Source organism: Leucoraja erinacea, chromosome 21 (assembly GCF_028641065.1).
Source record: "Leucoraja erinacea ecotype New England chromosome 21, Leri_hhj_1, whole genome shotgun sequence".
Lineage (NCBI taxonomy): Eukaryota > Metazoa > Chordata > Chondrichthyes > Rajiformes > Rajidae > Leucoraja > Leucoraja erinaceus.
In genome coordinates, this window is record NC_073397.1 from 9164666 (window position 1) to 9188592 (window position 23927).

Here is a 23927-nt window from a genome sequence, read left to right on the forward strand (position 1 = left end):
ATATTGGCACAAATAACATAGGAGGGAAAAGGATGAGGTTCTGCAAAGTGAATATAGGGAATAAGGCAAAAGGCTAATAACCAGGATCTTCAGCTTAGTGATTTTCGGATTACTACCGATCTCACGTCTACTGAGGATAGGAACATGAAGATAATACAGGTGAATGCATGGCTGATGAGTTGATGCCGGGGGCAAGAATTCAATTTTTTGGACAGAGGTGACCTGTATAGGAGGGATGGGTTGCGCCTGAACTGGAGAGGAACCAATGTCCTGGCAGGCAGGTTTGCTAGTGCTACTCAGGTGGGTTTAAACCACTCTAGACTAAGTGGGACCCGTTTGGTCCCTGTCACACGTTTGGGGCGGCCTGGTCCCCCAAAGCAACCCGTTCCCCCAACAAAATATTCCACCACTCACCCATAGCCCCAAACATCACAAGCGCGGCTCATTTTCCCTCATCCCCAGCGCTCTCTCCCCTTCCTCTTCACCCTTCCTCTTATTTCCCCTCTCCTGCTCCCCTCCCCAATCTCTTCTTCACATCTCCCTCTCTCTCCTTTCCCCTACCCTCAATCACTCCCTCCCTCCATAACTCCTCTCCCTCTATCCTCCTCCTCCTCCTCCTCCCCCACTTCCCCTCCCTCTCTCTCACTACCCTTTCCTCTCCCTCAACCCCCCATCTCCCACCTCATCTCACCAACCTCCCTCCCTCCCTCCTCTCCCTCAATCCCCCCCACTCTCTTTAATTTCACCTCCACAGGATCTCGATGGTTTGCTATGATAACTGAAAATTTCATTCAATCTCATTTTTCAATTCAATTCGATCAAGCTTTTTTTTATTTAGAAAATCATTAGGAACCTTGCTAATTTCCGGTATGAAACAAAATGACTTTTTTCTGCAGCCATTACAAATTACAAATAAATAGACCCATGGGATACATTGCAGACATGATTTTTAAACAATATAAACATCTACTCACATTGCTGTGATGGAAGGAGAGGAAAAAACAGGTTATGCTACTCTCCACTGCATCCCCCCCCCCCCCCCCCATGTCAGAGTCAAAGTCAAAGCCCCCGGCTGGCGATGGCGATTGTCCCGCGGCCATTAAAGCCACGCCCGCCGGGTGTGATGCAAGGTCGCACACCGGGTCTTGATGTTGGAGCCCCCGGTGTGCGCTCGCAGAGTCCCGCGGCCATTCCAAGCCGCGCGGGGCAGTGGTGTCAGGCCCCGCCCCAGGAGCTCTTCGACCCCGCAACTCGGGCGGGAGAAGTCGCCGTTGCGGGAGCCCTGAAAAGCGGTCTCCCTCCATTGACCCGCGGGCTCCCGGTGCCCCGCCGTCCGCCAGCTCCCGCAGTTGCAGCCTCCGAATCTCCGGAGGTCCAACCTCCGCAGCTCCGCTCCACCCCCTCCCCTCCTCACTCACAGGACTCGGCCAGCTCCGCGACTTCTTGCGAGGTTAGTCGTCGGCACCAGAGTCCCCGGTCTTCACCTGTTGGAGGTCGCTCCTCTCGTTGCCTGGAGCCCCAACGACAACGGAGACCCGACAAAGAAAAGGTGGCAAAGGTGGTCTGTCCGTGCAGGGAGAGATTCAAAAGGAGACCCCCCCTACCTGTGGTTTTTCCCCCCCCACCCCCCCCCCCCCCCCCCCCCCCCTAGAAGGGGATGATCACCTTGTTCCCCCCCCCCCCCCCCACACATGATAGGCTCACAATCAAAGGGAATTAGAAGAACAAATATGTCACACAGGCCCCAACAAAACAATAAGTAAAAACTACATTCTGAAAACATAGACTTAGAAAAAATATCAAAATATAGCCCTTCTTTTTTGAATGCCGTCGGTCGTCGGCGCCCTCAGAGCCAGGCTCAGTGCCCAGGCCTCCAGATCCTCGGCGTGGCCCTGGAGCACCACCAGCTATGGCCGTGCCGGCAGAGGTGGCCGGGTGCCAGTGACTGACAGCAGACATGGCCAATCAGTGTGGCAAAGGTGCAGGAACGGGTGTCGCTGTCCCGGCAGTGACTGACAGGAGAGGAGACCAATCTGCACATGCGTGGTTTTTAAGGTTTTTAAACCTTTATAACTTTTAAAATATAAATGAGCAAGGTCTTCAACGTGTTTTTTTGCAATAAATGAGCAAGGTCGTCAACGTGTATTTTTTCTGTTTTTACTGTGGAGAAGTAAGTCTCCCAGGACTGATCAGATATATCAGACTGGATAGACTTGGCTTGTACTTGCAAGAATTTAGAAGATTGAGGGGGGATCTTATAGAAACTTACAAAATTCTTAAGGGGTTGGACAGGCTAGATGCAGGAAGATTGTTCCCGATGTTGGGGAAGTCCAGAACAAGGGGTCACAGTTTAAGGATAAGCGGGAAATCTTTTAGGACCGAGTTGAGACAAACATTTTTCACACACAGAGTGGTGAATCTCTGGAATTCTCTGCCACAGAAGGTAGTTGTGGCCAGTTCATTGGCTATATTTAAGAGGGAGTTAGATGTGGTCCTTGTGGCTAAAGGGATCAGGGGGTATAGAGAGAAGGCAGGTACAGGATACTGAGTTGGATGATCAGCCATGATCATATTGAATGGCGGTGCAGGCTCGAAGGGCCGAATGGCCTACTCCTGCACCTATTTTCCATGTTTCTATGTTTCTATCAGAGGACGCCATGGGAAGCTAGAGAAGAATTTCAAGCTGAGATATATGAGATATAAGGCGCAGGAAGACTGGAAGATTGGTTAATGTTGAGCCTCTATTTAAGAAGGGCTGCAAGGAAAAGCCTGGGAATTATAGATCAGTGAGCCTAACATTTGTGGTAGGTAAAGGGCCTGTCCCACTTGGGCGTCACTTGCGTGTCATTTACGCGACAGGCCGGCAGTGACCGACGTGCGACTGTTGTGCGAAAATCGTCTAGCAGTACGAGTCGCACGCCAAGTAGCGCCAGTCTCCGTGGCAAGCATTTTCCCAGTGAAAAATTTTCAAAACTCGCCGCGCTTTATACCGGGTGATCACGTGTTGCGGCGCTCAAATGATGCACAAATGGTGCGCCGACAGCGTACTGGCGTTGCGCGGCGACGCATGGTTATAGATGGTGGTTGACACACGGTGACGCACAATAAATTAGCGTAGACAATGTTCGTGCGTCACTGTGCGTGACCATGCGTCACCACGCGCAACACATACGCCATCAGTACGTCAGCGTGCGCAAGGGATACGTCACGCAGGTGGCCAGCAAGGATTTTGAACATTCCAAAATCCTGGGGCAATAGGGAAGCACCGCGCGTCATTGCATACGCCACCACGCCTCATCAAGCGCCACACTTTTAGGATGTCGCTTAAATGATGTACAAATGACGCCCAAGTGGGAGAGGCCCTTAAGTTACTGGTGAGAATTCCGAGGGATAAGAACTGTATGCATTTGGATGACAGAGGCTGATTATGGATAGTCAGCATGGTTTTGTACATGACAGATCATGTCTCATGAATCTGATTGAGTTTTATTTTAAGAGGTAACCAAAAGGAATGATGTAGACATTTTCTATATGGAATGTAGCAAGATCTTTAATTAGGATCCGCATAGTAGGCTGCTCTGGAAGCTTAGTTCGCATGTCATCCAGGGAGTTAACTGACTGGATAGAAAATTTGCTTCATGGAAAGAATCAGAGGGTGACAAAGATAGAAAATAGGTGAATGAGTAGGCCATTCGCCCTTCGAGCCAGCACCACCATTCAATATGATCATGGCTGAATATCCAAAATCAGTATCCCGTTCTTCCTTTTTCCCCCATATCCCTTGATTCCGTTAGCCTTAAGAGCTAAATCTAACTCTCTCTTCAAAACATCCAGTGAATTGGCCTCCACTGCCCTCTGTGGCAGAGAATTCCAGATTCAAAACTCTGCGTGAAAACGTTTTCCTCATCTCAGTCCTAAATGGCCTACCACTAATTCTTAAACTGTGACCCCTGATTCTGGACTCCCCCAACTTCAGGAACATTTTTCCTGCATCTAGTCTGTACAATCCCTTAAGAATGTTATATGTTTCTATAATATTCCCTCTCATCCTTCTAAATTCCAGTGAATACAAGCCCAGTCGTCCAAATTCTTTCACCATATGTCAGTCCCGCCATCCTGGGAATTAACCTGGTGAACCTATGTTACACTCCCTCAATAGCAAGAATGTCCTTCCTCAAATTAGGAGACCAAAACTGCACACAATACTCCAGGTGTGGTTTCACCCAGAGTCCTGTACAACTGTAGTAGGACCTCCTTGCTCCTAAACTCAAATCCTCTCGCAATGAAGGCCAACATACCATTGGCTTTCTTCACTGCCTGCTGTACCTGCATGCTTACTTTCAGTGACTGATGTACAATGACACCTAGGTCTCGTTGCACCTCCCCTTTTCCTAATCTGACACCATTCAGATAATAATCTGCCTTTGTGTTCTTGCCACCAAAGTGGATAACTTCACATTCATCTACATTGTACTGCATCAGCTATGCATCTGCCCACTCGCCCAACCTATCCAAGACACCCTGCAGCTTAATAGCATTCTCCTCACAGCTCACATTGCCACCCAGCTTTATGTCATCCGCAAATTTGGAGATGTTACTTTTAATTCCCTTGTCTAAATCGTTAATATATAATGTAAATAAGTGGGGTGCCAGCACAGAGCCTTGCGGCACCCCCCTAGTCACTACTGCCTTGCAGCACCCCATTAGTCATGGTGGAAGATTGATTTACACACTGGAGGCCTGTGACCAGTAGAGTGTCTCAGGGATCACTGCTGGGCCCATTACTGTTTGTGGTTAATATCAACGATTTGGAAGAGAATATACAAGCACAATTAGTCCATTTTCAGATGACACTAAAGTGGGTGGTATCATAGATAGTGAAAATGGTTATTCAAAATTACAGCAGGATTTTGATCAGTTGGGCAACAAGTAGGCAGCAGGATCTAGGAGTGCAAGTACGTGGTTCCCTGGAAGTAGGAAAGGTAGATAGGGTGGGCAAGGGGCTTTCAGTTGTCCTTCATCAGTCAGGCTATTGAGTATAGATAGACAGAGTAAAGAAGAGACGTTCTGGTACAGTTCTACAAGTCATTGGTTGTGCCGCATTTGGAGCATTGTGTTCAGTTTTGGTCACCCTGCTGTCAGAAGTATATCTTTAAGGTGGAAAGAGAGCAGAGAAGATTTACGAAAATGTTGCCCGGTCTCGAGGGACTGAGCTAAAGAGGAAAAACAGATTAAGATTTTCTTTCTTGGAGTGCAGGAGGCTGAGGGGTGACCTGAGAGATGGTGTGTAAGAAAATGAGGGGAATAGATAGACCCAGAGTAGATAGTATCAGAGGACATAGGTTTAAGGTGAGTGGAGAAAGATTTATTAGGATTAAGAGGCAACTTTTTCCGCACGGACAGTGCTGGATATATGGAATGAGCTGCCAGAGGTAGTTTTTAGGGCAGGTACTTTATCAACATTTAAAAGACATCTGGACAGGTACATGAATTGAAATGGTTTAGATGTTTTTGGGCTAAATGTGGGCAGGTATGGCGATCGTACATGGGACATCTTGGTCAGTTAGACAAGTTGGGGCGAAGAGCTTTTATGCATGCGATATGTTTCTATTTTATTTCAGGGTGTGAATACTGGACAAGGTATTTCAAAGCTTTGTAACATATATGATAACATGATGCACATTTCTTGCCTCCCGTCTTTTGGAGAAGATCACTGGCACCATGCTCATTTCTTGTTTTCATAATGCAAAGGCAATAATAAAAGCAAAAAGGTTCATGAAGCTGATACCAGAACTGAGGGAAAGACTGAAAAAGGTACTTCATGAGATCAAGGATATGAGGAAAGATGTTATCAAAGTGGTAAGGTGGGATATTCAGTGGAAATAAAATAACATTGTGCGAGAGTGCCCTCTAGTGTTATTTTTCAAATTGGCACCAAATATTTTTTTTTAGGTACAGGCAAAATATTTAGCCAATTAAATAAGGAAATCACTAATAAATCCAATAACAAAATTCAGGTTGATCCCCTTTATTCAAAACTAGACTAAGTGGGACACATCGGGTCCCTGTCACACGAGAGGCCAGGTCCCCCAACACAACCCGTTCCCCAATGCAATATTCCACCACTCACCCGTTCCGCATGTCCCCCTAACGCAATATTGCCCCCAACTGTGCAGTCATGGTTCATTTCCCTCATCCCCCAGCACTCCCTCCCCCTCCTCTTCACCCTCCCTCTTCTTTCCCCTCTCCTCCTCCACTCCCCTAATCCCTCCTTCTCCTTTCCTCTACCCTCAGTCACTCCCTCCCTCTCCGTAACTCATCTCCCCTCCCTACCCCCTCTATCCCCCACTCCTCACCTCCCCTATCCCCCTGTACTATCCCTCCTGGCCTCTCCCACTGCCCTACTCTCCCGCTATTCCCCACTCCCTATCTCCTCCACTCCCCCGCTCCTCTCCCCCTCTTCCCCATCACTCTCCTCACCTCCCCCACTTTCCCGCTCTCCCTCCCTACCGCTTCCTCTCCCTCAATCCCCCCACTCTCCCTCCTCACCTCCTCAGGATCTTTACCCTCTCATCCTCCCCTCCCCCAATCCCTCTCTCACCTCTCCCTTCCCCTCCTTTCCTTTACCCTCAGTCACTCCCTCCATCCATAAAAAGCAACATCTGCAGTTCCTTCCTCCACAGGTCATTCATTATTAGCTGTGGTTTAGATCCCATTGACTTGACGATTGGACCAGTTTGCATTGTGTGTGTGCGTGCATGTGTGAGTTACTCAAACCCGACTCTCCCTCCCTCCCTCTGCCCACTCCGGCTCAGCCGCCGCTCGGAGATGGATGGATGGATGGATGGAAGAAAGAAATGTAGAACTTGCTATCATATATCATTGGTAAAATATCAGGCCCTCCATCCTACCATGTCCATGCCAGCTATTGTACCCATCTACCCAATTCCATTCATCCACTCTTGGTCCATCGCCTTCTCTGTTTTGGTAACTCAAACACTGTTAAGATGCCTCTTGAATATTGTGAGGCTGTCTGCCTCCACCATTTCTTAGGGCAGCTTATTCCATCTTTGAACATGGAATTATCCAATTTAAAATATCCCCTCTCCCCAACCTTTTAATATAAAGTTCATTCTGCAGGAGTATGGCGAAGATATGGGTAGATTTTCTTCTTTGGTGTTGTATTTTGTCCAACTATGTTGGGTTCTTTGCATTTAATTATTTGTGCAGTACCTCAGTAGGAGACATAAAACGCTGCTCAAAGACCTCAGTGAGTCAGGCAGCATCTGTGGTGGGAATGGACAGGCAAATTTTCAGATCAGGACTAATAGGCTGAAGAAAGGTCCCGACCTGAAACATCACCTATCCATTCCCCCCCTAGATAATGCCTGACCTGCTGAGTTACTCCAGCATTTTGTGTCTCTCTTTGGTGTAAACTAGCATCTGCAGTTCCTTCCTACACACCAGGGATAAGTTGTTGTCTGCTTGGCAATGGTCCTCAGGTATTTGCGTACACTTGTCTGTGTCCCATGTGAAATCAATATAGTGTTTCAACCAGCTATAAAATTACATAAACTTTCTTTATAACATTTTAGGATTTTGGGCAATTCCGTGGTTGAAAATATAGGCAATGATTCAACAATATTACGGTCCATTTTGTATAAAGAAAATGAATAGATCAGGTAGAATCTACAAATGAAGTAAGAATCAGCAGAGAATCATTTTTACCAAAGGGTATTTGGAATTTGCTTAACTTCCCCTTATTTTCTTTCAGCGAGTCCGACTTGTTTCCACTGGATTCTAGAACTATTTGGGCTGCAGAGGAAGGGTGGCTGGTATTTGATATAACAGCCACTAGCAACCATTGGGTGGTGAATCCAAAAAATAACTTGGGGCTTCAACTCTTTGTGCAGACAACAACTGGTAAGATTTAAACTATGCCACTGCTGGCTTTTCTACCTATGCATTTGGGGGAAACGTTGAACCACAAAGGGAGATATATCCAAATTCCTATCTCCATCCGTGCAGTATTAAATATATATCTCTATACTTACACCTAAGTCTGTATCTAAGCACCTACCCATATCGGTATCTGAACCTGCATCTTCCTTTAGCCTCACCTGTAACCTTATTGGATAGTGATCCTACGAGAATTTCAACATAAACTGCTCAGTGAAAATAATCTGGTCAACATTTTGCTTTTCATCAAGCTTTGCAGTAAGTATAATCAAGTGGGTTGGTACATGTTTGGCAATTCAATTCTATCAATTTTCTGCTGAATTGTATTCTATTTGTACAATGTATCAATAACATACCAATGTCATGTTACTTTATCTGTATTTAACGCAAGAGCAAAAAATGGGTACAATAAAAATACAGATGGAAATATGTGCAGGTAAAAGGGGGCACGTGACACACATGTTAACACAAATAGAGGCACAGATATTGGTACAGATCTAGAAGTCAAGATCTTTTGGAATTTGCATCTGTCCCAAGTTTTCATCGGTATGAAATTGTATTTAAACCCACATAACATACCAGTCTCTCCCCTGCTCCTGTACTGGCATCTGCACTTTTATTCACCTTATAGCTTCTGGCTTCACTATCTGCTCTTCCTAATTCACTTCTGTCACGATCTTGACTCTCCCCAATGGGAGGAGAAAGACATGTATACGATTGTAAATGCCAATAATCGGCTATATAATTGTTTTGATTCCAATTGTTAACCAGGTGGTTTGGTTTTTCTTGCTCCCCCTTTGACAAACACTGGTCCCCAGTTCTCATGCTGCCTTAATGACACATTGTGTCCACAGTTTCCATACTCCATTAATATCTGCACTCCCTCAATGACATAGCAGAACCCCAGTTGCCAATGAGGCTCCAATTCCTGAGCTCCCTTTCAACTTACTAAGTTCATTGGAAGTTTTATGATGCCATCAATCTATAATGGAAGTGAATTAGGTTTGTTGGAACATTAATTAAAATAATATCCAACAGATCCAAAAATCTGCCAGTCTTGCACCACCAAAAATCCAAAACATGCTGAATAAACAGTGTTTAACCGTACAAAGTTTAATCTGTCCAATATGATAGGATATCCAAATATAGTGTCTCACACAAAATAGTCATGTTTTCCTCATGAAGCTCTGCATTAAAGCATGTCTTTACATCCAGATAAGTATCCAGGCCTTTACTTCAAAGTATGATACTTAACAATGATTATCAAAGTGATAAATTCTAAACTACACAACAAACATACTAATTGAATCATAAAATAGCCCAAAAATACTCAATTTAGCCCACTAAATCCATATTTTTCTGAAGAGTAATCTAGTTTGGCCCTTTTTCCCTTCTGTTGATTTTTACTTTTCTCCAACTATGTTGATTAATATTAAATCTGTGTCTATTGATTGGCACAGAGAATGCATTCCTAGATGGAATGCAAGTATGACAAGTAAGCAGACTATTGTTTTTTTCCTGTACCCTTAAACTCTTATTTCGCTCATTATCAGCTTTTCAGCCATTTAAATCATTCCTTTTTTATTCTAAACACCTCTCTCAAATCTCTGCTTGAATTTCTCTGTTCTTCAGTTACAATGTGTTTCTTTAAGCCCCGTCCTAAGGCGCTTTTTTCGGCGATTACAGGCAACTAGGCAGTCGCCACATGGTCGCGGGGTGATGCCTGTATGGTCGTGAGTAGTCTCCTCAAGTCGCTTAAAGAGGCGTAACATTTTTCTGGTCGCCGCTGGATTTTGAAATGTTCAAAACGTTTTGGCAACTGTGGGCTTGACGTAGCTTGTTTTATCCTGTCGTAGGCGCTGTCGTAGGTTGTCGCCAGGATGACGCAGGTTGGCCCCAGTTGACATTGGTTGTTGCCGGGTGCTGACTTTGGTGAATTCCATTGGCGACTATCTACGTCAACCTACATCAATCGGCGAATAAATTGTCTTCAGTTATCTTCAGTTGTCGCCGACAGGGTCGTTGCTTGTCGTAGCTTGTCACGGGTGGACGTAGGTTGTCTATGGTCGTCGTAGGTTGTTGTAGGTGTGTGGTCGTAGGTTGTCGTGGGTGGACGTCCTAATGGGCCGCCAGTAGCTTGATGTCGACTAAGTGGTAGGTTGTCGTAGCTTGTCATAGACATTGTTGTGAGGGGGGGGGGTCCAATCACCACGTTTTCGGTGAACTGCTACAACTGTGACAGTCGCCAAACAAATCGCCTAAGTGGGACAGGCCCATAAGTCTTTTCACACATACTGTTCTTTCCTGGTACCATTCCGGTACCACTATCTCGTCAGAGAAAGTAGTTGAGGCTGGTACACTAACAACCTTTAAAATATATTTGGACAGATGCATGGACAAGAGAGGTTTAGTGGTCTGTGAGCCTAACACAGGCAAATGGGTCTTGGCAAATAGGCTAACGCAGGCAAATAGAGCATCTTGATTGGCATAGATGAGTTCGGCAGAAGGGCTGTATGATTCTATGACTTTCCAATTGATACCTTTCCAGACGTAATTCACTTAATGAGTTTTTAATTAGCTCTTATCCATCTAATTTAGATGAGAGAAGACCTATTTCCATCTGATATTTTCTTAGTAGTTTTGGCAAACTGTGGGCTGTAGTGTCCCATCCCACAGGTGGGAAAACAGCTTGGAAACACTAGACATATGAATATGAAGAACAAACGCATTCTTGGTGTACTTTTTCTTAAAGGACAAAGTGTTAATCCCAAAACGGCAGGAATAATTGGAAGATTTGGACCTCAGAATAAACAACCTTTTATGGTAGTCTTCTTTAAAGCCACTGAGATCCACATTCGGAGTGCACGATCAGCAGGAGGTAAACAGAAGAACCAGAGTCGCTCTAAGTCTTCCAAAGGTCAAGATTCTCTAAGAGCAACTGGTCTAACAGGTAGACAAATACTATGTTCACATCTCTAGTATGTTTTTTTAATTATTCTTGTTAAAAATGTGCTTATAGAAAGATCCAAAGAATGACTCGTCCATTTTAAATCTTCTTTTGACACTTCTTTACACATTGCTTGTCAGATGCAGATCATACAAGTACAGAAGTTATATCATTCAGCCACACCTTGCAGAACCAAAGTTATTATTGAAAAAAAGTTAATTTGAAGAAAACCCCAATTGGGAAATTGAGGAGTGTACACACCTTCAGATAAATGCAATTATAATTTATACATTCCAGATAAACAAAATATTTATTGGTTACATAGCTTTCTTACCTTGGTATCTCCAAACTTGTTTGATTTACAATATATCTGCCAGTTATATGACACAAGATCATAATGGAAACAGTTAATTCAGAGTTCATGTTTATTCATTTATTAATGACTTCTATCTTTTGTTATTAACAGAAAACAGTAGTAGTGACCAACAACAGGCCTGCATGAAACATGAGCTCTATGTCAGCTTTCGTGATCTAGGATGGCAGGTAATTCCAAAGATGAATTAATTTTGAAAACATTGTGTTTCTAGTCCAAAATCATTCTAGAATTTTATCATCTTCCAATCTTTTATTGGGACTAACTAATTGTAAAGGGGTTCTATTCCTAAATATCCATGACAGCTGTAGATTTCAATCATTGCTGGATGGCATACATTTTATTGTGTAATTATGTTACTTAATCTTAGAAAATTGCCATAAATTAGAATTAGAATTCTGCAATTTCATTTAATAATCCTTAACTAAGTTAGTGCAGTTAGCTTACCCCTAGTGGTAGAACATTCTAGAGGTTCCCACGATGTTCAACTATGGTTAACTCTTGCGTCAAGTCGCCCCGTGAGAAAGGGGTTTAACTGTATTAGCAGTTAGAAGATTTGATGTTTAAATGCCACTTTAGCAGATAATAACTCAGATGAGGTCCTGACATCAAATTGAGGAAGTCTTTCTCTGTACCTCGAAGCTGATTTGATGAAATGGGCAGGGTTTTAATCCTTAATCAAAGCACAATTTGCAGTGTTATCTTTGTAAAGTTGCATTCTTTCCAAAAATTAAGACCCAAACTCTGGTCTGGCTTATTCGTCCTAATGCTGGAGTGAATGCTAAGCATGTTTTTTTTCCTTTTACTCTTGTTGTTTACTATTGTTGATATTTGTATAATACACTTGTAGATTTATTGTAAAACACAGAGATTTATCTGGATTTTTTTCTTCCTTTAATGTGTGTAATATTCCCCTCTTTGAAGGACTGGATCATAGCACCTGAGGGATATGCTGCATTCTATTGTGAAGGAGAATGCTCATTCCCACTGAACTCATACATGAATGCTACAAATCATGCTATTGTTCAAACTTTGGTAAGTACTGTAAGGCACAAGAGGAAATCGAACACTGTCTCACAATGCAAGTTAAATCAGTCGGAAATTTTTGAAATATTGATCACAGTAATTCAACTTTCAGGCTCATTCATTTTTAAAGCGACCCTGGTATAAAACACAGCCCATAAATTATCTTTTCTGGGGGTATTATGAGTAGTTAAACCAAAATCACGTCAGATGCAGATTTACATATTTACAACACGAAAATCTAATGACTATTGGAAGTATAAAAATCATTACGTCCTGCAGTCAATGACGATTTGAAAGAAGCAATGTAATTTTGGAGTTCAGTGCTTCAGCTAACATCCTCTTGTAACCTAGCCCTGCTGACCACATGTTTAATAATATCAAGGGTCCACAACCATGTTCAAGTCAGTTGTTGGTTGATGCTTATTAGTTGTTACTCCAATTCTAGTTTATAATGGTCTGTAAAGATGCTAAAATCTATAAACAACACTGCGGCAAATGTCAAGGGATGTTATTCAGATGTCAAGACATCTGCTCTATGTGCACTATGTATGCAGTGTTCCTCCTGAAAAGGCTGGTGTATGTAATCATAAAATGAAGATTTTACTGAATGGAGGAGGCTATTTAGCCCATCGTGACAATCCAAGAACCAGAATACCCATGTCTGTCCATGGTAGTTACAGATCTATATCTTCTTAGTATAAATATAATGAGATTCTGTCTCCTTCATCAATTAGTTCTAAACTCCTAGTACTCATTATCAAGAAAATAATCCACCCCACCCATCCTACTACAACCTACGTTTCCAAGCGCATCCATCTAGCTTTCCATAATTATATTCAGCTCATTTTACCTTCCAGAAAACAACCCAGCTAAGTGTGTCTCTGTTTATAGTTAAATTCTTCAGCCTACAATGTATCCATGTTAAATCTCCACTCTATGAACTCAAGTACCACCATATCCACAATGTGGTAACCAGAACTAGTCACCATACTCTTGGTATGCCTGAACTATTGTTTTTTAATATGCCTATGAGGATAAAACAATAGTTTAATTTGTCATTGATACCAAAATTGTGTTTAATTGTGTGGAAGAAAGTTTTAGACTACTGGACTAGGCTAGTTAAGTGGGCACGTAAGTGACAAGTAGAATTCCATTGATGATAATGGAAGCATCAATTTTTTTTTCTTATTACTGTGTCATTCAGGATCTATGATCCTGTTCTCCACATCCCTCTTGTCTTAACTGTGCTCAATAGACTACCAATTATCATTTCTTATTTGTCTTTCATGGCACTCCCCAAATGAATTGCTTTAAAGTCCCACAAATGGAATTCCACTTGCCACTTTTGTAACTGACCATATGTTATCACTAGTCAAGTGATATTCTCCTGAAATTTTATTCCACATAATCTACCATAATTTTGGTTACAATGACAAACTGACAAACTTTGTAATCTTAGCCTGCAGGAGCCAAATGGATACAACCGTGTGCAACTGACAAGTGGTGATTGTCAAATGCCTAGTAGGTCCTTGTCAAGTGCTTTGATAAAATCCTAGATGACAACAATAAATACATTAACATTATTAACTTACCTTGTCAACTCCTCAAAAATTTCAACCCAGACAAACTTGACCTTCCCCTAACAAATCCATGCTAAATAGCAATGATTATTTTTCCTCCCTCAATGTGGGTTTATGCGGCCATCGGAATTTTTACAAATGAACGTAGTAGTTAGAAGCAGGAGTACATCACTTAGCTCCCAAGCACACTCTATTTAATAATATTATGACTGATCTGCTTGTAACCTCAATTCCACATTCCAATCTATTTGCAGTAATCTTTCAGCTCCTTGCTAATCATGAAATTATCAAACACTGCCTTGAAAATATTCTAACACTCTGCTTATCATTATTTTTAGAATTTAAAAGACACGCCTCTAAAATAAATAAAATCACACAATCTCTTCATCTTAAATAGGTGACAATATTTTTATATTGCGACAATCTGATTCAATATTTACTTACAAGTACTCACCATAACCACCCTATCGAGATCCAGCAAATACGAACAAATCTGACCAACATTTCCACATTAGACAACCAATCCATTCTAGATATTAGAAAAACAAACTGCAGGTGCTGGAAATCTGAAATAAAAACACATAAAGTCAAAGTCAGTCAAATTTATTCATCACATGCACCAACCAAGGTCCCGTGAAATGAATTTGCCATGCAACGATACCGTTGAAAAAAAGAACACACAATACACAATAAAATCCAACACAAACATTCACCACAGCATTCTTCACTGTGGTGGAAGGCAACAACGTTCAGTCAGTCCTCCTCTCTTGTTCATCCATGATCGAGGCCATAAACCCTCCGTAGTCGCCACTATGGACGGCCGGATTGATAGGCCCTCTCGTCGGGATGATTGAAACTCCGACGTCGAACACACTCCGCAGCTTGGAGTGCCACTTTCCTACCGGAGACTGCGGCTTCAGGATGCTATGGGCGGCTCCAGTCCAATATCAAGCCTTAAAAAGGACATCGCTTGGTTAAGTTTATGCTGCATTATTTGGGTGGGCTGGAGAGGAATTTCTGCACAATCCAGTGAGATCTATTCCTAATCATTTGCACAAAAATACATGGTCATAATTGAATCAAATTTGATGGAAACTAACAGACTGTCAGTACACATGATCCAGATTCTTACTCAGGCAAGTTACAGGAGCTCAGTTGCTAAGAGATAACTGTTTGGCATTAAAAAAGTAGTCTCAGGAGAGGAAGCAACCCGTGTGATATAGGGAACTGCTATCTAGGAGAAAGATTATTATCTCAAAACATATTTCCCCAAATGTGCTTTGTTTATATCTAATTATGTACCAAGGGTTGTTGTATTGTATTGTATGTACCCAAGAAGTGTCTTCTAAACAAAACATTTATTTCTTAATTTTACATTCAGGTTCATTTAATAAACCCAGAGAATGTCCCGAAGCCATGCTGCGCTCCCACACAGCTCAATGCCATTTCCGTGCTTTACTTTGATGACAGCTCAAACGTCATCCTAAAAAAATACAGGAATATGGTGGTTAGAGCATGTGGGTGTCATTAGCACCTGAGAGAGAGAGCAATCAACATCTGATGACTATTGGAAACACACTGCCAGTCATGAATCCCACATGACAAATCAACTTACTTTCTAACCCAAGGTGGTTTTAAGGAAGATCTAATCACAAAATGAGAACATATTTTACCTTGTTTATTTTTATTCAATCTTTACACAATATTTATTTTTAAAGGCCTATTATGTATCGATTATTTCTGTATTAAGAACACGAGTGAAGTCAAATGATCTTTGATGAACTTTCCTATGAATTGGACAATTCGTCTTTTAATCAGCAGATTTCTGATTACCTCTGAATATAAGATTTTGTCATAAATGGAAGAAAACATTTTCGAACATTTTCTACACTGCTCCAAAATGGTTAATCAAAAATAGACTGGTGAAAAATAAATCCATGCACAATGACAAAGGACCTAGATCACTATTATGTTCAGATTTAAACTCAATTACAATCCATAATTCAACTGAAGGACATATTTTGTTTTCATACCAAAATAGTGAAAACTTCAACCATAATAAATTTTAGATATGTAGGAAATTAATAGGCAGAGAATTTTAAGAATAAAAAGGACTCATCTGAACCCAAGTCTGTGCAGAGTTAACTGAATTTAATCAGAGAGGTAAAGAGATAAATATCTTGATGTCAGTACCTCCTGGAGAAAGTAGAGAGGGGCACAGATTGACAACTTTGCATTGGTGATTTCTAACGAACCTTTTAGAAATGTAGTTATGACATCCCAATATTTTGATTCAAGTTATCAGGAAACATCACTTGTCTGTGGTAGTGGATCTAACTGAAAAGGAATAGGAGGCAGAGGAGTGTAATTTTCATCATATTGCTCATGCAATATGGGCTAAACGATGGTGGATTGCTGCCATCTGGCACTAGCTTATACTGCCACCGTCATTACTATCAGGTAAAATTAAAAATGACACCCATCTCCTTCAGTAGTTTAGCAGTGAAAAAGGGAAAAATAAACAAGCATTTTTGTAATTACTTGCTTAACGATGATGAACTTCATTACCAGCATTCATTGGCCATCCTTTATCACTAGAGCCAGGATTTTGTTATAAATGCCATGTGCTTTTTCATGCCATTTTTGATGATTTCACCAGGATAATGCCTTTTTCATGATCGAGTGCCTAAATCAGCCCTCTTTTGCTGTTAACGCGTTAATATTAATGTTATTATTAACCTGTTAACATAATATAACTTACAAGAAAATTTACACCACCGGGGTGAAAACCGGGGGTGGCACCATCGGTCGTTCACTCGTTCGTGCCGCTGCCCACTGGATCAGTCTTCTCCAAGATCTATTTAAGAAAGAACTGCAGATGCTGGAAAAATCGAAGGTAGACAAAAAATGCTGGAGGCAGTAGGACTAGAAGGAGAGCTGGGAAGGGGGAGGTGGGAGGAGGGAGAAGACAAGGGCTCTCTAAAATTAGAGAAGTCAATGTTGATACCACTGGGTTGTAGACTACCCAAGCAAAATACCCAAGCTTGTCTTCTCACTACATTTACTGCTGGCTCCAGTCGAAAATTTGAGTTTGAGTGATACGTGCAAAGCATTCATTGATGCTGGAATTCCACTGTGGAAATTGGAAAACAAATCTCTCAGAGGTTTTTTAGAGAAATACACAGAGGAACATATACCAAGCGAGTCATCATTACAGGAAAATGATGTTGACAGCAACATCAACATTGTTGTGCAGAAAATTGGAGATGAAGTTGCATGCAACAAAATATGGATCTCAATAGACGAGACAATCGATGCTGTGGGGAGATATGTTGCCAATGTGGTCAGCGGTACACTGGAGGCAGGTCCGCCATCAAATGAGTATTTGTTGACATTGGATGTATTGGAGAAGTCAAACAACTCAACTATTGCTCAGATGTTTATATCTTAATTTGCTGTACTTCGACCAGAAGGTATAAAACACGAGAATGTTCTTCTTTGTGACTGATGCAGCTCCGTACATGAAAAAAGCTGCTCGTGCTCTTAAAGTTTTATTCCCCAAAATGTTGCAATTGACATGCTTAGCTCAAAGACTTCATAGATTTGCCAAGCACATACATAGCTTGTTTCCAAATGTCCATCGCCTAGTTTCCAATGTCATGGAAATCTTCATCTAAGCACAGCCACATGTGCAGTTGTTCAAGGAAATGGCACCCGAAATTCCACTACCTCCTCAGCCCATTTTGACTAGGTGGGGTACATGACTCTCTGCTGTACTCTACTATGCTGCAAATTTTGAAAAGAAAAATAAATTGTCAACCGTTTTGAAGACGAAGAATCTGCTGCAGTCAGGATCGTCAGTGAAATCATGCAGAAAAAGTCCCTCCGCCGCGATCTTGTGTTTATTGCTTCCAATTTTGCAAACTTTCCATTGCAATCACTTCCCTTGTAGAACGTGGCGAAACATTAGTGAATAACTCATAGGTTTTCAACAAAGTAACTAACGGTATTCGTAAAGTTGTTGATGATGTAGGTTAAGACAAACAAAGAAAATGTGAGAGACTGATTTTAGCTAACAAAGATCTTGAAGAAATACAAAACATAGCCACAAGTTCTCAAAGGTAGTTGTAATGCACAAGATATCGACATGAATATAGAGTCGGTAGCTTGTTTTGGGTATGCACCAGTGACCTCAGCTGAGGTAGAACTTTTTCACAACTGAAGCATATTCTGTCTGACAGACGGCATCGTTTAAACACCAGATAATTTGAAAAAAAATGCTGGTAATTATGTGCAACCAGGCAACTTTGGTCATTTAATGTAGAATACCTTTATATTATCATTTTAAACCATATTTTGGTGGTGGAAATAAATGCCTTTTTATGCCTTTTTTTGGTCAATAAATGCCTTTTTGCGCCTTTTTTGTAATTTTAATATGCTTTTTTTTGCCTGCCTATTTCAATGTTTTTTAGTGCCTAAACATCCTGTCTCTATTTATCACCATTGTACTGAGGCTGTTAAGACTCAATCATATATAGGACAAAACCAGCAGGAATTATGACTTTCCTTTGCTGAATATTGGTGAACTGGGTGTCCACAAAGGAGGTTTTTTTGACTGAATGATAAAAGTCACTATTGGAACGGAGATATTTAATCAGAGTGTACAATCTGAGGCATCTACCTATAGATCACTTTTCTTGATAGTTCTATTTCAGCCTTGAATGTACCTCCTGCTCTCCAAATAATAAAAGAGCTATCAGGCCACTGGAGAAGATTTAAAAAAAAGATGATAACAGAACTAAACAAGCTTTAGCTTCAAGACTGAGAGATTATCTGAAATAGCTCTGAAAGTTAAGAAGGAATTTAGCAGGGTTGACAATGTTTTCAACTCTGGAACAAATTCAAAACGAGGCCATTAAATTAAGATAATCATAAATAAATACAGAAGGCAATTCAGGAGAAATTGCTTTAAGTGAAATTCGATATGATGATAAGTGGTTGCCGCAAACGGAAGTAGGATAAACAAGAGAGAGAAATTTTAAAAGTTAGATAAACACATGAGAGAAAGAATGTTAGTAATGCCAATTTGGATATATATTATAAGTTCATAAGACATACGAGCAGTGTTAGGCCATTTGGCCTATAGAGTTTGCTCATGGATGATCTATTAATCAAGAACCTATCAATCTCCGCTTTAAAATACTTTTGGCCTCTATTGCCATTTGTGGCAGCTAAAGAAATTCCTCCTCATCTCCATTCTAAGTTACGTCCCTTTATTCTGAGGCTGTGCCCTTTGGTTCTAGACTCTCCCACAACTGGAACCAATCTCTGCACATCCACTCTATCTAGATATTTTATTATTTGGTAGGTTTCAAAGAGATACCACCACATCCTTCCAAACTTCAGTGAGTACAGGTCTGATTACAGGCCCAGAACCATCAAACATTCCTCATTTGATAACCTGATCATCCCCAGGATCATTCTCATAAACCTCCTCTGGACCCTCTGTAACGCCAGCACATCTTTCCTCAGATATGGGGCCCAAACCTGTTCAAAACATTCCAAATGTGGTCTGACAAGCACCTCATAAAGGCCTCAACATTAAATCCTTGCTTTTATATTCTAGTCCTCTCAAAATGAATGCTAACATTGCATTGCTTACTGCCGACTCAACCTACAATTTAACCTTTGGGGAATCATTCTCCAGCACTCCCAAGTCCCATCGCACATCAGATTTCTGAATTCTCCCATTCAAAAAATAGTTTGCACCTTTTTTCATTCTACCAAAGTGCATGCCCGAACACTATGCTACGCTGTATTCTATTTGCCACTTCTTTCCCACTCTCCCAACATGTCTAAAACTGAACAATACTCTAAATGTGGCTGCACCATTGTCTTATATGGCTGTAACATGACCTCCCAACTTCTATACTCAATACTCTGGCTGATGAGTTTAATTCTGCTCCTATCACTTATGAACTGAAAAGGCCAATGTGCCGAAAGCCTTTAAAACCACCCTATCTACCTGTGATGCCACTTTCAAGGAACTATGTACCTGCACTGCTAGATCCCTCTGCTCTACAACACTCCCCAGAGCGCAACCCTTCACTGTGTAGGCCCTGCACTTGTTAGACTTCCCGAAATGCAACCACTTCACATTTCTGTGTATTAAACTTCATTAGCCATTCCTCAGCCGCCCTGCCCAACCGATCAAGATCTGTTGCAATTTGCTGCAATTTTTGCCAACCCATCTTCTCCATCTATAATACCGCCAACTTTAGTGTCATCGGTAGTAAGGAAGGCAAACAAGTTGAATCGATAGTAAGGTATTAAGGAAGGCAAACGCAAAATAGGGATATGATGCTGAGACTCTATAAGGCTCTGGTCAGACTGCATTTGGAGTATTGTGAACAATTTTTGGCCCCATATATGAGGATGTGCTGCCACTGGAGAGGGTCCAGAGGAGTTTTACGAAAATAATCCCAGGAATGAGTGGGTTAACATATGAACGTTTGACAGCACTGGGCCTCTATTCGCTGGAGTGTAGAAGGATGAGGGGTACGACCTCATTGAAATTTACCGAATAGTAAAAGACCCGGATAGAGTGGATGTGAGAGGGTGAGTCAGAGAGTGGTGAATCTCTGGAATTCATTGCCACAGAATGCTGTGGAGGCCGTCAATAGATATTTTTAAGGCAGAGATAGATAGATTCTTGATTAGTACAGGTGTTAGGGGTTATGGGGAGAAGGCAGGAGAATGGGGTTGAGAGCAAAAGATAGATCAGTCATGATTGAATGACGGAGCAGACTTGATGAGCCGAATTGCCTAATTCGGCTATCACTTGTGAACTTATCTGCAAACATGCTAATCATGCAATGTTCGTTCTCATCCTCATCATTGATATAGATGACAAACAGCAATGGTCCCAACATCGAACCCTGAGGCACTCCAATTGTCACAGGTCTCCAGTCTGAAAAACAACCTTCCACCATTACCCTCTGCTTCCCTCCATGAAGCCAATTTTCTATCCATTCAGCTATCTCTCTATAGATCCCATGCGATCTAACCTTCCAGAGCAGCCTACCATGCAGAACCTTGTTGAATGCTTTGCTGAAGTCCATACATACAACAGTTCTTCCCTCATCAACCTTGTTCTTCACATCTTCAAAAAACATCAGATTCATGAGACACAACCATGCTGACTATCCCTAATCAGTCCTTGTCCATCTAAATGCATATATCTCATCTCTCACAATACTCTTGAATAACTTTCCGACCACAGATGTTAGGCTCACTGGCCTCTAGTTACCAGACTTCTGCCTGCAGTTCTTTGTGAATAGAGGGACAACAACTGCCACCTCTTCTGGTACCTCATTGGAATTTAATGAAGACTCGTAAATCTTAGCCAGGGCACCTGCAACTTCCTCTCTAGTTTCCCAGTGTTCCCAGATTGATCTGATTAGTCCAGAGAGATTTGTTCACCTTCATACACGTCAGGACCTTCAGTACCTCCTTGACCGTAATACTGACTGCCATCAAAACACTTCCATAGATTGCTCCAAGTTCCCCAGTGTCTTTCTCCACAATAAACAGAGGACACATATTAATTGAGGACCTTGCTCATCTCCTGTGGCTCCACTCATTGTTGACCGCTTTGATTCCTGACAGGTTCTATTCTCTCTCTAATTACCCTTTTTCCCATTATGAACATAAAATCTCGGGATTATCTTCAATGCTATCTGCTAGAGCTATCTCCTGTCCCTTTTGTGCCCTAATTTTTTAGCTTATTCCTCATTTCCAAAAACTCCTCCAGGTATACACTTGATCCTAACTTCTTATACCTGTCCTATTCCTCCTCTTACTCTTGACCAACACCTCAATTTCCTTCGTTATTTAAGCTTCCTTACGCTCACCTGCCTTGCCCTTCACTCCAACAAGAACATGCATGTCCTGGACTCTTGTCAGCACCCTTTAAAAGCATCCCACTTTCCAGACATTCCTTTTCCTTCAGAAAACCTGCTCCAATCAACTTGAGCAAGTCTTGTACCTTCAAAGTTGGGTTTGCCCCAATTTAGAATTTTAATTCATGGGACTGTCCTGTCTCCATCCATAAATATCTTAAACCTAATAGAACAGCCGTCGCTGGTCCCAAAAGGCTCATCTATAAACACTTGATCCACTTGCCCCTCCCAATTTCCCAAGACAAGATCAAGCATTGCCCTCTCCCATGTGCAGCCCTCTACATATTGCCAGAGGAAACTTTCCTGAACATATCAGACAAATTCAACCCCATCTAAACCTTTCGCACTATGACATTCCCAGTCAATATTGGGAAAGTTAAAATCCCTTACAACAAACTTATTAGACCTGCAGCTGCCTGCAATCTCCTGGCACATTTTCTCTTCTAATTCCCATTGACTAATTGGGTGCCTGTTGTAAACTCCCAACAAGGTGATCATCCCTTTCTTGTTCCTCATCTCCACCCATTAAGCCGCACTAGACAAACCATCTGTAATGTCACCCTTGGCCACTGCTGTGACATCCTCCTTAAACAATAACGCAACATTCCACCTCTGTCTCTCCTGAAGCACCTGTACCGTGGAACATTGAGCTGCCAGTCCTGCCCTGCTCTTAACCAGGTTTCCGTAATGGCTACAATGTCCCAGTCGCATGTAACTATCCATGCCCTAAGTTCATCTGCCTAACCAGTCAGACATCTTGCATTAAAATAAGTGCAATTTAAACCTACAGTCCTTTCTTGCTCACCTTTTACCTGCCTATTCTGTCCACTAAACCCTTCTCTCATCTCCCTCCATATCAACTTATAACCTCTTACCTGACTGTCCAATACAGGATCCCATTCCCATGCCAATCTAGTCACAGGGTCCCACCCAATCTAGGATAGTATAACTACCCAGGAAAATTGGTATTGCCCAATACCACTAATTACCACGGATAAACAAAAACAGATCTTTACTATTAATTATACAGGATAAACTAAAATTGTTCATCATAACGGATTACCCAGGGTAACATCATACACCTCTTTCCCAGTAATTACGCAGAATAGTTTGAACCTGGTCTTTATCAATGGTAACCACAGGTAGCTTTCAAAAAACCTTTGACATGGTCGCACACAAGAGATTAGTGTGCAAAATTAGAGCACATGGTATTGGGGTAGGGTATTAGCATGGATAGAGAACTGGTTGCAGACAGGAAGCAAAGAGTTGGAATTAACAGATCCTTTTCAGAATGGCAGGCAGTGACTAGTGGGATGACGCAAGGCTCAGTGCTGGGACCCCAGTTTTTTACAATACATATTGACAATTTAGAGGAATTAATTAAATGTAACATCTCCAAGTTTGCGGATGAAACAAAGCTGGGTGGCAGTGTGAGCTGTGAGGAGGATGCTATGAGGCTGCAGGTTGTCTTGGATGGGGTGAGTGGGCCGATGCATGGCAGATGCAGTATAATGTGGATAAATGTGAGGTTATCCACTTTGGTGGAAAGAACAGGAAGGCAGATTATTATCTGAATGGTGTCAGATTAGGAAAAGGGGATGTGCAACAAACCTGTGTGTCCTTGTACATCAGTCACGGAAAGTAAGCATGCAGGTACAGCAGGCAGTGAAGAAAGCTAATGGCATGTTGGCCTTCATTGCGAGAGGATTTGAGTTTAGGAGCGAGGAGGTTCACCTGCAGATGTACAGGGCCCTGGTGAGACCGCACCTGGAGTATTGTGTGCAATTTTGGTCTCCTAATTTGAGGAAGGACATTATTGCTATTGAGGGAGTGCAGTGTAGGTACATTCCCAGGATGGCAGGACTGACATGATCAAAGAATGGGTCGACTGGGCTTGTATTCACTGGAATTTAGAAGGATGAGAGGAAACCTTATAGAAACATATTAAATTCTTAAAGGATTGGACAGGCTAGATGCAGGAAAAATGGTCTCCATGATGGGTGAGTCCAGAACCAGGGGTCACAGTTTAAGAATAAGGGGTAGGCCATTTAGGACTGAGATGAGGAAAAACTTTTTTACCC

At 42.0% G+C, this 23927-nt stretch overlaps 2 protein-coding genes across 2 annotated transcripts in view; both read left to right on the forward strand.

The window, feature by feature from the left end:
* Positions 1 to 16796, forward strand: part of bmp7b (bone morphogenetic protein 7b) — a 94775-nt gene extending 77979 nt beyond the window's left edge. Inside the window, exons 3-7 of the mRNA XM_055652084.1 lie at positions 7775 to 7923; positions 10712 to 10909; positions 11373 to 11449; positions 12204 to 12314; positions 15267 to 16796. Of these exons, the coding sequence (XP_055508059.1) occupies positions 7775 to 7923; positions 10712 to 10909; positions 11373 to 11449; positions 12204 to 12314; positions 15267 to 15416 (685 nt within the window). The 3' untranslated portion in view covers positions 15417 to 16796. The remainder of the gene's footprint in view (positions 1 to 7774; positions 7924 to 10711; positions 10910 to 11372; positions 11450 to 12203; positions 12315 to 15266) is intronic.
* eapp (e2f-associated phosphoprotein) overlaps positions 1 to 23927 on the forward strand; it is a 261478-nt gene that overhangs the window by 147861 nt on the left and 89690 nt on the right. The window lies entirely within an intron of this gene.